The 16376-nt window shown below is 39.0% G+C and overlaps 1 protein-coding gene across 3 annotated transcripts in view; it reads right to left on the bottom strand.

The window, feature by feature from the left end:
• ebf1b (EBF transcription factor 1b) overlaps positions 1-16155 on the bottom strand; it is a 295483-nt gene extending 279328 nt beyond the window's left edge. For all 3 annotated transcript variants that reach the window (XM_060935874.1, XM_060935876.1, XM_060935875.1), the window contains exons 1-6: positions 15448-16155; positions 14580-14736; positions 13942-14005; positions 12950-13005; positions 3022-3095; positions 666-734 (exon numbers count right to left, since the gene is read on the bottom strand). In XM_060935874.1, the coding sequence (XP_060791857.1) occupies positions 666-734; positions 3022-3095; positions 12950-13005; positions 13942-14005; positions 14580-14736; positions 15448-15581 (554 nt within the window). In that variant the 5' untranslated portion in view covers positions 15582-16155. The remainder of the gene's footprint in view (positions 1-665; positions 735-3021; positions 3096-12949; positions 13006-13941; positions 14006-14579; positions 14737-15447) is intronic.
• Positions 16156-16376: the final 221 nt, after the last annotated feature.

Below are 16376 nucleotides of genomic sequence, written 5' to 3'. Positions count from 1 at the left end.
GGCTGACTTAACTCTTTACCCCTTAAAGCAGTTGCTACAGCCACCCTTGTATATGTATATACTGTTCACCCTGAGAACATATTTACAAGAAAAAAAGTCTAAAGACAAGGTTTTGACAAGGTTTTAGACAAGACATCATATGTCGTCATTAAGGGATATACACAGGGTCGTCATATGTCGTCATTAAGGGGTAAAGAGTTAAAACATGTCCATGTTCTTGAATATACCTCCTTAAGCATGAATCAAAAAGTACTTTTTTAACAAAAAAGTACACTGGTACTTTGAGAAAGCCAATCACATCAAAAGAAGAAACAAAGTGGGATCAAAGGAAACAAAAACAGGAAAAATCCCTGATTGTCTTGAATTCAGAAAGCTTATAGTGTAAGTGAGCCAGGAGATAAAGACCAATATATAGCAACTTGGTCTCAACATCTTTAAGGTGCTTAGCACAGCAAGACCACCACCCAACAAAGAAATTCACAACATTAATGTCAGCGGGTTAAGAGAAAGCTAGATTTGTTTGGAAGGCTATGTTAACACTTAGTCAGCATGGACCAGCATTACAATAAAAGAGCTGTTGCTAACACTCATGTTTCATGTGGAACATAATATACTCTAACATAAGCACCTGTCACAGTGGGATAACAAGAATGAAGCTCTCCTACCTGTCAATGATCACAGGGTCAGAAGGTGTCTCATTTCGGTTGCCACAGCTTTTTTTGTCACAACACCGACTGGCATGGAGGAGAAGAGAAAAGAAACACCTTAAGTGAGGTCACTTATATCACTTCATATCAATGGACAGAAAAGCAAAAAAAAAATAGGAGTTAGTTAAGAACAATATGTCCATGCACATTATTTATGGACATACTGTTACATGGTACATAGAATGATTTAGCATAAAGAGTTAGAACCAGACAAGAGATGGCTAAGTAGAAATAAGCGGCATAGAAAGATTGAAAAGGTTTTCTTCTTTTTATTTTAAACAGGTAAGGAAGGATGATTACACACAATATATGGACATGTCAACTTTGTGGATGAAATGCCTATGCTAGGAATGTTTACATGGTTAGTTTTACCACAATTCCGTGGTTATATGTCTCTTGGAGCTGAGGGGGTGAGGAGGGTGCATCTGAGGGGTTAAAGATGATAAAGAAAAAGTGTAAGGGGGTTAGGAACTGCTTACAGAGAGGGAGAGAGAGAGACTCCCAGGCTCAAATTTCCTATGCACAGATGGCAGTGGAACTCTCAAAGGGCCTGGGGATGAAACTGTCACATGAAACCTGCAGTATTGTCTCTTTTCCTTAATTCAGTCTCTCTCTTTCAAAAAGGCCAAAATTTTACAGCCTTCTGTAAGGGTTCAATCATATTTAGCTTATGAGAGGCTGTACCAAAAACACATTATACAGTAGATACTGTACATTATACTGCAAACAGTCTCTTTAGGAAATGTCACAGCAATATAAAATAAACCAACTAATACTCATTTCCCTTCTTTTCTTTCTCTCACACACACACCTACCTTACTATAAGTAGAAATTATGTTAATTGCCACATCTATTAGCTTATTTTGAAAAAGTGGTATTATTAAAGCTAAATTGCCTCATGTAATTAACAGGAAACAGCAGTTGCTGTAAATACACAGAAACACGTATGGGCCTCCTCCAGCATATGTTTTACTTCACAAGATGCTTTGATTCATGTTGCTGGACCTGTGTTATGACAACCTTAATCTTTAAAAAGAACTGCCTTTGGCCTAGTCCAGCAAAAAAAAATGTCCTTGAGCATATTCTCATAACTGTTTTGGTAATTTTTTTCCCCTTCTGTTTGTTCAAAGGAAAGGAATAAGCACTTCTGTCCCACAGTTGCAAGCTGGCACAGCACCATATGGCTAATGGTGGTCTGTGGCAATTAGCAGGCCTGATTAATAGCGAACAGCCTAATTTTCTGCTTATAATTGAGAGTGCATTTGAAACCCCTCAACATTCCCAACACACACAGGCAAGCTGAGGAGGAAACTACGATTGGTTGGCACACAGATTGTCTAACATCATGTTGGAAGATGTTTGTTTGTTTGTGTGTGTGTGTGTGTGTGTGTGTGTGTGTGTGTGTGTGTGTGTGTGTGTGTGTGTGTGTGTGTTCATTACACACTACACTACCCAGCCATTTACATAAAAATGAATAATGAGTAGTTTTCAAGTCAATTTACACAGAAAAATAATGTGGGGCAAACAGAACAGTCATAGGAGTGCCATTAAAAAGACTAAAGCTGTAAACGAATAAGACCAGACAATAGCCAGTGTACACATACAGGAAGCAAACCCCCTCCTTCCCTACTGATTCAAACCACTAACATAGTCACACTGTGCAAAGCAGGAATCATGTGTGCAGGAACTGACTACTCAGCCTGTTCAGAAAGGCCCACCCAAAACTAATTGATTGACAGCTTGGCCACTCAAGCAAACAAAAAAGCAATAGGGAAAAAGAAAACGCATTAGGGAATAGCAAAAGCAATAAAGAAAAGCATTTATTTACTTCTTAATTTTCTGCATGTATTTTTGTATTCTTTTATTTTATTCATTTTCTTATTCTTTTCAACACTTATTTTCTAATTCTTTTGCAGATTTATTCTTTTTTATGGCACTCCTCTGACTCCATAATAATAGGTTAATAAGCTGTAATAATTATTGTCTGGATGGTTCTCAAAAGGGTGTGTGTGTGAGAGAGAGAGAGAGAGAGAGAGAGACTCTCAACTATTCAACTACTACTTAAGATGCTGACTTTGAATCTTTGTTAACTAAGTTCTTAAGCCAACCAGGCTTGCACTTTATAGTACTGCAGAGGAAGCATGTTTGTTAATGAAGCCAAAAGAGTAATGAGTTTCTGCTCACCCTAATTAATTCAGGATTAGGGTAATGTTCACAAGGTGGAACACTGTTAAAATATTGCTAAAAATAGGTAGGCGTCAAGCTTCCTAACCTACTTTTATCTAAAATTCTTCTATAAAAGCCACTGTCTTACCTGCACATGATTTCATGGGTCAGTAGCACACGACACATCTCAGGGTTCTTGTCCTGACCTTCATAGATGATCGCCTTCAGAAACAGAAAACAAAGATTGGACTAACACTGCTCATTTTGTTCATCTGGTACTTAGCCAACAAGATGCAGCCTTTTTTCATGCAAATTTGTGATCATAATGGAGCGAATATTTTGTCAAACATGGTTTGATACTTGACCAAAGAAACACCTTAAAACCAGTACTGCAAATTCTATATTAAAACAAAACCCTTTGGTGTTTGTCCTGTTTTGTCGCATTACAAGCTGAAATTAAAAGGAATTTTGGGGGGTTAGCACCATTTGATTTACACAACCTGCCTACCACTTTAAAGGTGCAAATTGTTGTGTTTGTTTGCTTATTTGTTTTACTGTGACACAAACAATAATTAAGATGGAAAAAACAGAAATCTGGAGTGTGCATAGGTATCCCCCCCCCCCAAAGTCAATACTTTGTAGAGCCATCTTTTGCTGCAATTATAGCTGCAAGTCTCTTGGGGTATGTCTCTATTAGCTTAGCACATCTAGGCACTGGGATTTTTGCCCATTCCTCAAGACAAAACTGCTCCAACTCCTTCAACTTAGATGGGTTGTGTTTGTGTACCGTACAGCAATCTTCAAGTTATGCCATAGACCGTCAGTTGGATTGAGGTCTGGGCTTTGACTAGGCCATTCCAAGACATTTAAATGCTTCCCTTTAAACCACTCCAGTTTAGCTTTAGCAGTATGTTTAGGATCATTGTCCTGCTGGAATGTGAACTGCCGTCCCAGGCTCAAACTTCTGGCCGACTCAAACAGGTTTTCCTCCAGAATTGCCCTGTATTTAGTGCCATCCATCTTTCCTTCAATCCTGACCAGTGTTCCTGTACCTGCAGATGAAAAACATCCCCACAGCATGATGCTGCCACCACCATGCTTCACTGTAAGAATGGTGTTCTCAGGGTGATGGGAAGTGTTGGGTTTGTGCCACACATGGCATTTCCCATGATGGCCAAAACATTCAGTTTAGTCTCATCTGACCAGAGAATCTTCTTCCATGTGTTTGGGGAGTCTGCCACATGCTGTTGGGCAAACTCCAAACATGTTTTTTTTTTTTTCTTTCAGCAATGGCTTTTTTCTGGCCACTCTTCCATAAAGCCCCATTTATAGCTTAAAGTGGTCCTATGGACAGATACTCCCATCTCTGCTGTGGATCTTTGTAGCTCTTTCAGTGTAATCTTTGGTGTCTTTGTTGCATCTCTGATTAATGGCCTCGTTGCCCAGTCTGAGAGTTTTGGTGGACGACCTTCTTTTTTCAGGTTTGTAGTGGTGCCATTTTCTTTCCATTTTGCTATAATGGATTTAATGGTGCTCCGTGGGTTATTCAAAGTTTGGGATATTTATTTTTATTACCCAACCCTGATCTATACTTATCCACAACTTTGTCCCTGACCTGTTTAGAGTGCTCCTTGGTTTTCATGTTGCTTGCTTGGTAGTACTGCAAAGTCAGGGTCCTTCCAGAACAGACTGATTTATACAGACATCATGTGACAGATCATGTGACGCTTTGATTACACACAGGTGGATCTTAACTAATTATGTGACTTATGAAGTTACTTGGTTGGACCAACTTTTATTTAGGGGTTTCATATAAAAAGGGGTGAATACCTATGCACACTCCAGATTTCTGGGGGGGGGGGGGGGGGGTTTCTTCATCTTAATTATTGTTTGTGTCAGTTTTTTTTAATCACCTTTAAAGTGGTAGGCATGTTCTGTAAATCAAATGGTGCTAATCCCCCCCCAAATCCATTTTAATTCCAATTTGTAATGTGACAAAACTGGACAAACACCTGGGGGATGAATACTTTTGCAAGACATTGTATCTAGCATCTCCACAAGGGAATTACTTCTTTCCAGTGACCCCCTACTTTTTTCTCCAAACTACTCTCTTTTTCCAGTTCAGCTCAGAATTCAAGAGCATAGACTCCACTTGGGAAACACACAACAAACACACCGAGAGGGCTTGACAGCTTGAGAATTTTACAGCATGTGGTCAGGGCTGTGTTTAATAAAATGTCATGGGAATCCAGTGGTGTCATGCTAGTGTATCTGACCATTCGGTTTCTGAGCAGAGACTCTGGTTCCATGAATGAGAAAGAAGTGGATTGGGGCAAGGGGGGAGGTTAAGGAGTTTCAGAAGCAGGAATGGGTAGGATAAGTTGGCCTCATCATTTCTGTGTTTTCCTAACCACAGATCCACAGTCAGTGCATTTACATGCACATAGAGAGAATCGAATTTCTGCCGTTGCTCGACTGAAATCGAAGTTCAAAATGCCATGTATACACCTTAATTCGGCTGAAATTGAACCGAACTTGATTTCTCGGAATCGAGCTACACGACCTAGATTATGCGATTTCTGCTGAGCTACTTAGTGCATGTATACCCTATTGAGCTACGTATTCGAGCTACTTACTTCAGCACTGCCCCTTCCGGAAGTGACGAGTGACAAGACCACAAGCGGGAAACACAACAGCCTCGGTCGGCATGACAACGAATCATGACAACGGCATGAATCTTTTCTTTTTGTGGCATTGTTTGCACTGTTAAAATTTAGCTCACTTACTGTATCACCAAATACATCTGTACAGCTGTTGCATAGCTGTGAATTGTGTACATAAACAAGTCATTGTATTTGTGTGTGTATATATATATATATATATATATATATATATATATATATATATATATATATATAGTGTGTGTGTGTCCAACATCTGAAGAATGTCAATAAAAACAAAACAATTGAACTTTGTGTGTTTATTAAGACATAAGTTAAACTGTAAGCAAAAAAAAATATTTTTTGTAAGCAAAAAATGGACTTTAGAAAAATATACAATCGTGCAAAATAAGTTGTCTTACAAAACAGTGGTCTGCGCAGGACAGTTTGTAGCCATACAGTCTGTTAGAGCAAGCCTAACAGCTTGAGCATGGAACTTGTGAACACGGAACTGCCAGTGTTGCCAGATTGGGCGGTTTTAAGTGCATTTTGGCGGATTTGAACATGTTTTGGGCTGGAAAACGTCAACAGTATCTGGCAACACTGCTGATAACTTTGTTTATACTCTTGAATAGCTCTTCTTCATGATGACAACCGGAAGTGTACCAACACGATGGGGCGTGTAGCGCCACCTGTGGCTCGGGTGCACAATGTACCTCACACAATAGCTCGATTTCCTTGTGTGCATGTAGGATTGGATTTCTCTGGCACCCCTGCTGGGACCCTTAGCTCGATTACCGACAGTAGCTCAATTTGGATGTGCATGTAAACGCACTGAGTTACAGGGAACTTGTGGCAAATGGCTTGCTGCTATAAGAAACTATGCTTAATGCATGCTGTCAGGTGTACAGAGAAGAAAGAACACCTGCTAAAGGTGAACAGGGTGATGAGGGAAGGGATTGGACAAAGGAGTCATTCTGAATTCTGTACATGTATCTACTTGAGTATTTCATCCTTTTTATTCAGAGGACAGTAAGCTTACAATTAAGAACTTCCAGTTCTTAATTGTAATTTTAAAAGTCAGAAATTATTTTAGAAGTCAGAAAACATACTGACTTCTAAAATAATAATTGTAATTAAGTGTTTAATACATACTTCATTTTGTCATTTTTCTTGTGAGAACTAAATTTGTACCATGGACCATTTTTGAGAAATAGGATTAAATTGCTTGACTTTTTTTGGGGGGGGGGGGGGGGAAAGAGTCAAAACGTTCCTGTCTTTGCATCACTGGATCTCCACCCTATGTTCTCAGACCTTAAAAATTCATGACTCATACGAGCCAGTCTTTCAAAAACTCAGAAAAGTGCACATCTTTTCTGTCTCTATTCTTTCTCTCTCTGCTTCCTCTCTTCATTATCTCTCTCTCTTTTTATTTTTAATCTTACTTTGAAAGTGCCAAGGAAGCTGGGCAAGATTGGATGTGTAATGGCCTGTGCTCACACTGGAATCCTGCCTACTCTAGCATGTAATGCAGCAAACAAGCACTGGGGTGTGGCGAGTATGAGTTGGAGGGAAAGGCGTGGAGGCAGGCATGAGGTGGGCATGGGGGCAAGCAGTTGGGATGCCAGACTGGAGCATGGAGGCACCATCTGGCAAGGCACTTCCTCAATTTTCTCCCGAATCTTTATGGCTTTACTCTCACCCCTCCCCAGTACAAAATACATGTCCATGCCAAGCTGGGGAGCTGAATATCGGTGCACACCATTCCAACCAATCCCTTGCCAAAGACATCACCTTGCTAGAACTTATAGATCTGGTTTAGATGTTTACAGACTGGTCAAAAATCTGTCCTGTCTCTGTCCATAACCTACATATAATGTGGCTGATATTCTAGATGTCAATCTTCACACATTGTTTAAACACTTAATCATCCAGGACACCTACAAGTTGAGATTTTTTACATTCATATACACCTTTTCTATTAATTTCACTGTTATTAGTTGCATAATAAATGTGAATAATTAATAGCAGATACTGAATAATACTCTAACAGCTGGAAAATATGCTTTAAAGGGTTAACTGAAATGGTAAATAACAAACACTAGTGCCAGAGTCTTTAAGTCTATTTTAAACAGGGTTACTGAATGCAAGGATCATCCTACTTGTCAGTCGAGATGTTGGCTTACAATGGCAGACAATTGATACATTGTTTGATGTTTAGGTGTGCTTTACACCAAACAATGGCACTGAAAGTGATATCACTGCAGCCAATGCTGTAGCTGGCAAGCTCATACAATCTAGTCAATTCAGTTACTTTTCTTTCACTTTGAGAGAAAAGGGCCAAGGGCTTTTAAAAGTGCACAGAATGTATCACTGTCTACCTGCTGCTCCACACTTGTAGACCACATTAATCCATCTTATCACAGGTTCTTTAAGGGGGTCAACCTTATTTCTTTTCTTAATCTCATGACACAATTTCCACACCAGAAAGGAATACAAAAGGCGATGATCATATATAGTATCCTTATATATGAGATCTTACTAGAATTAGTAGCAGTTGCAGAGGCAGGACAAACGCATTATGCAAGTACGTAGATCATGAACTCAGCATGAGAGATGAATTAGCCAAACAGGCTACACTAATTAGGACAAGCCAATCTTGACCTCTTTCTCTCTTTAGCAGCTTACAAATAGAAATATTCTCAACATGTGGTAAATTATTTTCAGGTAGTGTTGAGTTGTTATAAGTCAGTGTTATTAGGTCAGTCATGTCAGGACTTTGATATGTTTGACTTGGCCTCTTTTATCTAAAAGATATCTAATAAATCAAAGCTTTTAGAGACATAAGTTCTACTTATGTTTGTCTGTCAAAATATTCAGAAGAAATATTGCATTGAGAAACAAGTATGAGTAACACTTATAATACGTGTCATCTTGCCAGCTGCACTTTCCTTCTCCGGATCCTTCGACAACTTCAATATAAACAAAACCCTATAAATATGTGGAAACATGTTTCCTACAAGGTTAGTATCATCTCTTAGCGTGCCAACACTGCATCCTTTTATCCAGGCTGCTGTGCAACTTTAAAGAGGTGCCGCAATTCCCTTCTTTGTTACACACACACACACACACACACACACACACCTAGATATTCCACTGCATCCCGCATCAAATACAGACATTTAGCTTCATACACCACAAAAAGGTAAATGATCCATAGGACGGTGATAGAGGATAGAAAAAGAGCAGCAAGAGGGCAAGTTCCAGAGGGAGTATATAAACTTATGTAAGAGATAGTAAAGGATTAAAAGAGGGTTGTTATAACAAATAACAGAGGGTGTAGAAGAAAGTGATATAAGGATGTAGTGATATAAGGAATAAAGAAATAGTGAGGAGTAGGTAGAGATTGTGGGAAACATGTTGCTGAAAGTTGGAGGAAAATAGTTTAAAAGACAAAGCAGATAGCTGAATGAAGACAGGGAGAAATAATAATGGCGGGATGGAACAGATCTCATCATGGAGTCACCAATCATAAACTTCTCTTTTCTCCATCCTCTGTCTTCTTATGCGTTCTGTATCAAATCTTAGCTAATATTATACCTAGTTCTGCTATACTCATTATCTACTGTTATTTACATAATTTGTATCTGGATGATGACAAAAAAAAAAAATCATAGAATTTTTAATAAAACCTGCCAGTTCTGAAGAACCTCTTAACTTGCAAGAAACCTTTATTAGAATCAATTATTATTTGTTGCTCTGTACAAGACATTTTTTTAACAGCAACAGCTACAGTTCCTGTCAGACTCTGGATGTATTTAAAGTAAGCGTGTTTACAGATAGATACTGGATATTACCACAACTGTATAATGTATGGTAAAATGTCTATAATTAGCTCTGAGTATCAGTCCCACAGATGCTGCTGTAAAATTCTCTCTTTTGGTAATGGTAATACACTGTAAAAAAAAAAAAAAATCCGTTGTTTTTACGGAAAAATACTGGCAGCTGTGGTTGCCAGAATAATCCTGTTAAAAATACAGTGAAATGTAAGCATTACAGAATAACTTGTACATTTCACTGGGATTCCATGTACAATTAATGATAACTAAATGTAAATTTTACAGGTATTCAATGTACAATAATCAACCACCCCGTGTTAAGACCTAAAGTTTCGCTGAAAGCATGAATGAATTGTGAGTGTTCTCGATTATTGGTTTTTGTGGCTCCAAAATGATGGTTACAAGCAATGATCTACTAGACAGATATTTTATTTGATTTAGAGTTTTACGAAATGTGCCGGAGAGCCTCTACTGACTTTTTTTTTAATTTTTTTAACAGGGCAATGATGTAATTTTAACTATCACATTCTGTTTTAGTATTACAGTTTGTCTGTGTTTAAACTACAACAATTTGTAAATTCTACACAAAAATATGATCAATTCAACATATTCTTACTGTTAAATTAACAGTGGTATTTGGTTAGGAGTTTTACATATTGATGTAAATTACACACTGCTTCATTGTTTTTGTATTTACAGTTTTTTATGTCATGATTTTACATAAATTCACTGTTAATTCTACGGACATTTTTTACAGTGAAACAGCATGCTACTTTTGTGGTCATGCCAGCAGTGAATAAAGCAGGAGAATTTTTAAACATTAGATCACTGTATGTATGTAGCAGTTGCGGGATTTTACAGTATATACTGACTTGAGCTTTTCTGTTTATTTGCTTAATGATACACCACACCAACACACAACCTCAAATCTGTGTCAGTTTTCAGTAGGCAACACAAAAGAGACTCAGCTCAAGTGTCACACAACAATGACTAACAGCACATGAACATTCTTCAGAGCTCCTTAAGATCTCATCAACTCTGATCAAATATGCTCAATCAGAGCCAGGGAGGAGTCTTCCAACACCTGACCCATTAACATTACGCCTATACATATAGCCACATTCATGATAAATCTGTCTGTCGGGGGAGAATCAGGGTGTCATGGGGCTGGAGGAAGAGGAGGTTATGGGTGCTTAGGGTAACCATGCTATAACTGAAAAACCTGATAACTGTTACTGTGACAGTGGGTTGTACATTCATGCGAGACAAAGCAAAACGTGATACATGCAAGCAAGAATACAAGTTGAAATATCAGTGTCATGTTGAGAGCTGCTCTTTAACAAACCTGTTCTTCTTTCTAGACAATGCAAATAACAATCTTATTATACCTGAAACCTGTTCAATTAGGTTGGGGTTGAGAAATAATGAAGACTAGACCTAAATATAGCCTGAGGTCTGAAAACTGCAAAGAAATCGACAATTTTGTGTGAGGGAGAAGCTAAGGCAACAGGGTGCTCTTTTTATTTTTTTCTTTAACTTTATACTGATAAACAGAGAAAACAAGCGGCAAGACGCACAAAAGTGCCAGTCCTCCCACGAAGTGTGGCAAAGCAGTGGGTTAGGAAACAGCAGTTCTTCACAGCACGCAGGCTGTTCTTCCCACTAGTTTTTAATGTTCTTTGATATCGCCCATGACATACATAGGAGACAGAGAGAGAGAGAGAGAGAGAGAGAGAGAGAGAGAGACTGACTGAGACTGCAGATATGTTAGTGACCCGGTAAGTGCTGAAGAGACTGCAGCACAACCCATCTTGACTCCCACTCGATGGCCGCTGTAAAAATTCTTGCTATAATGAATGACTGGAGTAGCCAAGCACGTGCCAGGGTACCACCTAAATCTGTAATTGGCACTCCCAAATATGTGCTTGACAAAAAGACAAAATATAACCAAACATTTTGACCAATTTTTGTTTCAACCTTTATAAAAACAATATTAACCTATTTGCGGACGATCTGTTGATACCCACTTGCAGCAGAACTGTCAGGATTTTCTAACATTGGTCACATGTAGTGTTTTCCCCCGTAAACTAATGCATAGTACATGCATTACTGACGAATTGTTTACAAGAGGATATAAGGTTAAAAGAGCGATTCCGTTATATGAATTTAGCGATAGCGCATGTGCTTGCACTTCGCCGCAGGGGGATGCAAACCAGGGCATAACACCTGATCAAAACAAGCAACACAACATCTCTCATTGGTCGCTTACTCTATCACTTCTGTCGTTTGAAGAAGTGCTCGCTGAGACTTTGGATCACGAGAAAAATCATTTCATTTTCAAGACAAAGCGGAATGCCATTTAGAAAAAAAGTGGTTTGTTTTGCGTATAATTTATTTCCTGCTCGGAGAAATAATTTGAAACATGCTTTCACTGTACAGGGCTTCTGTCTTCTTTACTTCTCGATGTGTGTGTCCTGGAAAATAATGTTAAACTTTATAGTCATTTTTAATAGTATAGTAGTAGGTGTATTTTTGGTTCTATTTGTTACCTTGTGCTTTGAAGTCTTTTAGGTTTATGTACAGGAAGATTTAACTTTGGTGAATGTTAAGTACCTTCACTAAAGTGAGCAATATAAGATATATCATTGGTATATTATAGAACAATATTATAAGATATGAAATTTATGTTCACCACTCGAAGATAAATTTCATATCTTCGTACCGCCGTGTAATATCCTGTGTGTGTGTGTGTGTGTGTGTGTGTGTGTGTGTGTGTGTGAGAGAGAGAGAGAGAGAGAGAGAGCGCACAATAATATTAATGCTGGAATTTATTACACACACACACACACACACACACACACACACACACACACACGTATGTCTGTATATGTGTATGTATGCTAAAAAAACACTTCAATGAATAGGCCTAGTGTTTGTCAATGAAAACGTACAGTAAGACTTTATTGAATAGTTTAGCGAGAACTAAAACCTCGGTGAGCATCAGTGAGCTCTGAGCAGACTGAAGGGCCGAAATGAAATTCATGGCTCGCTTTTCTAATTAATACACAAACTAATAAGCCTGAAGATGCCCTTGTGATTAAGAGAGCCTGATCTAGAACCAGCCTCTTTCCTATGTAAACTATATATTTTGATCGTAAAAAAGTAACGGTCAGTAGAAACCTATTGCATCTGTTTTAATTTTCCATAGTCAACCATAAAAATGAAGGACTTCGTGTATTTCTAGTAAACAAAACAAATAAACTTTATCAGCTCACATAATAGGCTACAGGAACACCTATAGCCCACTATCCTGACGACAAAAAACGTGGGCCTTCAGGCAGCGTCCTAACAACTAACAGTGTCCTAAAAGTGTCCATCCGCCTTAAAAGGCTTGTCACTATGGCACTCCACCATATATCTATACCGTGCCTATATCGTGTCAAACGATAGGACGGCAATCTATGCGGTTTGTCGCGTGACCAATGTCATATTTTCTTATGCTATAAACAGATGGTTGGATATAGTTTTTTTTGTTTGTTTATTTGTTTGTTTGTATTTTTAGTGACAATATCCTTACCTGTTTGGTCATTGAATCAATGAGACGCACGTAAAAATCCTGCTCCGTTCTAATGCCTGTAAACAGAGAAAACAGATCGGGTTTAGAACTTTTAAACCCTTTGGGGATTTTTTTTTCTAAACCAATTTTGCTTTTGTAACGCAGGCTGTGCTAATCAAAGCAAACCAAAATATACAAAAAGTAACCGTGCTACATTTTAATAAACACATTTAATAAATGCAAGCATGTGATATAAGAAAGGTGCATTCATTTTCAGATACATGGAAGTACATCAACCCACCGACCTGTGATTATATGCCTCCTTGACACTTTTACACACACACACACACACACATTTCTGGGCTAGCATTAGCGGAAACACTACTTTGAGGAAGCAAATAATAAGACGGCTGATTGAAGACAATTGTGAAGAAGAAGGTGCTGTCACTTCCGGTTACAAAGGTTAATTAATAATGGGCTATACGTAGGTTATTTCACATAGTTCATTGGGCACAAGGCACAAATGTAGGCTACCTTATATTGAGCAAAAACAGCACGGCGCTTTAAGATACAGACTTACAGCGTTAAAAAAATAAATAAATAATCATCATCATCATGTGACCATGACGTTGCCAGACAGACTATGAGGCCGAATAAGAAGCAGTGGTTAGTGTGGACTGGTCACACTTCACGTAGCTACAGCTTTATGACCCAGGTTCTTATACCCTCTGGAACAATCCGTTCACCATTTCAGTCGAGAGTAAACAAGTAATTTAGATTCGACATTAATTTTAGAGAGCTTGGTTTCTGAAACTGTTTTGAATGGTTTCCTTTCGTTATTATGTAAATTTAAGTTTTCACTAAATCTCGAAACAATTCTTAAAAAGTTCGAGATCAGTCGGTGTCAGATTATCGAGGGTATAATGGCACCTGTTTTCAGTGTTATTTGTATCTTGTTATTGAATGTAAATGTAGAGCAGAAAGAGAAAGGTCTGGAAATGCATGTGTCTCACCGTTACTGTAGAGAAGCTGTAGTCTGTAATGGATCCCATTGTTCGTCTTTTCTCCTGTCGTCTCCTGAGCACAAAATATAAAGTTACAGATCCTATAACAGTACAATGGATGCCAAATTAAAATAATTAGTAAAAATATCAGAGTTCTGATAAACTGGGAGACCGCGGTTTATAGCCTATTGACGCAAACCTTTCTGAATAAAGCATAAACAACATAAATGCATTTGTTTTAGCGGCCTGTGGGGATCCTCGCGCTGTGATAGAAACGCACTTGTGCAGTGGGAAGATCAGCGCACACTGGCGGAGCAGCGGCACTCGGTCAAATGTTTAGTTACTTGACCTGTAGACCCAGGACACCGAGGCCACATCAGTCACTGTAGAAATCAACTCAAATCCGAGTGTAATAGGCTAGTATACATTTTTAGACAGTAATACTATAACAAACGAAAAATAACAATTAAAAAAATTTAATGGCCACAACTGTGAGAATAAATAGCTATTAAATTATTACCCAGATATTGAATACAAAATATTGTTCATTCATCGCCCTGGATTTTTCTTTTTCACATATGTTGAGAATAATAGGCCTAAATTAAACTTTAGGCCTATTAAAGTTTAAACTTCTTGAAGGCTCACACCTTCTCTTTTTCCACGAATCCGACGAATGATGTTCTCTCGATCTCCACGGGCTGCCCCTGCCGGTCATAAAGAGCCAACACGAAGTGGAAGAAGTTGGATTTTCGCAGGTTGGACGGCGGTTGCTTCTCAAAGTGAGCTCGGGCCAAACCCACTCCACTGTGGACACACACATCACCCCACCGCCGGTTACACTCTCTCTCTCTCTCTCTCTCTCTCATTTATATATATATATATATATATATATATATATATATATATATATATATATATATATATATATATATATAATATTCATTAGTCTCTAAAACACGAATGAGAACTGAAGAATAAATATTAGGGATGGGTTGAGGCTGTACTACTGCGACCTTTAGACCAAAACTTAGTTCTAATTAGTCTAATTCCATTTACACTTATGTTACTACTACTACTACTACTACTACTAATAATAATAATAATAATAATAATAATAATAATAATGAAAAAAAAAACAAGACCTAAAAACAAAAGTCTAGCGACTTCTGGGCTCCAGAAGAATTGTTTAGGCCTAAATATTCATAAAACATGAACATTGGTGCATTCTAACGGAATCTTCACTTCTTAGTGTTGTAGTATAAATATTGGATTCAGCGCTGTGCTCTTAGCAAGAAATTAAGCAACTTTCAGAAATGATGGCTAAACAGCGGGATTACAAATACAAACTTCCGTGATTCATGAAGCACAGTCCATTCTCTAACGCGAAGAAAATCAAAGAGCCTGTCAATCCCAGTACATAGTGTGTAAAATTTGAAAAGAACCCCCAGAAAAAAAAAAAAAAAAAAAAACAAGCGCCTGTCCATGGTCCCGGGAGTTACCGGTACGTCACCTCACCTCTGCGCGGCGGTGTTGGCGTCCAGCACGCCGGCACTCTGCATCCACGTCCTCACTGCGTTCATGCCGGCGCCCAGCGGCTCCTGCTTAAGAGTGTTTCCGCCGCGCTGCACGCTCTCCGGTATCCCGAACATGAAGAATCCCCCTCAAAACTAAAGATCTCCCCGCTCCCTCCCTTTCCTCCTCCACGACCGGGTGGTCGCGTGTGTGTTTGCTCTCCGCTGTCCGCGTGCCGCCGAGCACCAGAGGAGCTGAAGAGAGTCCGCGCGCGCGCGCACGCGCGCGCACACACACCAGGAGATGAGGTGAACGGAGCAAACGGCAAGGGCGGAATTAAAGAACCTTTCAAGAAACAATTCCAAGAGAAAGGAGTCAGCGAGAAACTGCAAATAAAACCGGAACGAAATAGGTTTCGGTTACTTCTTCTTTCCTTCGAGCGGAGACTGTAATGTTGAAAATTCGCAGAAATGACAGGGACTGAATTATTACAGCTTGATAGAGTGCACTACATTAAATGTCATCATCCTCCAGCTAGTTGTTTTCCCCCTCTTTTGCTTTTTCTCATCTGAATGGCTCTTTCTCCGTACCAAGAAAATAAAACAATGAAGAAATATAAATCAAGATGAGTCTTTGAGGATTTTGTCGTTTCTCCTTCTTGTTAAAACTTAAGTTATTTGTGCCCCTTCCCAGAAGACTTTCATCTTTTGACTATGCTCGAGGAGTCAAGCCCACAGTGCCCGAAGGGTCCGAGGGAGGGGCCGAGATGGTCAGACCGCCCTCGAACAAAGCCTAAAGGCCCGTGTCAGTTCCGCCTCATTACATATTTAATCCGTCCTTCCTATACTCCGTCTACTGAACAAACCTGCCGTAAGTCACACGCCAAACAAGGCTGGAGGCAGACATGGGCCACAAAATTCGCACAAAATGAC

The sequence above is a fragment of the Neoarius graeffei genome, chromosome 12 (genome assembly GCF_027579695.1).
Source record: "Neoarius graeffei isolate fNeoGra1 chromosome 12, fNeoGra1.pri, whole genome shotgun sequence".
In the NCBI taxonomy this organism is placed as follows: Eukaryota; Metazoa; Chordata; class Actinopteri; order Siluriformes; family Ariidae; genus Neoarius; species Neoarius graeffei.
The sequence above is the reverse complement of the archived record's forward strand: the minus strand, read 5'-3'. Positions and strand labels throughout refer to the sequence as shown.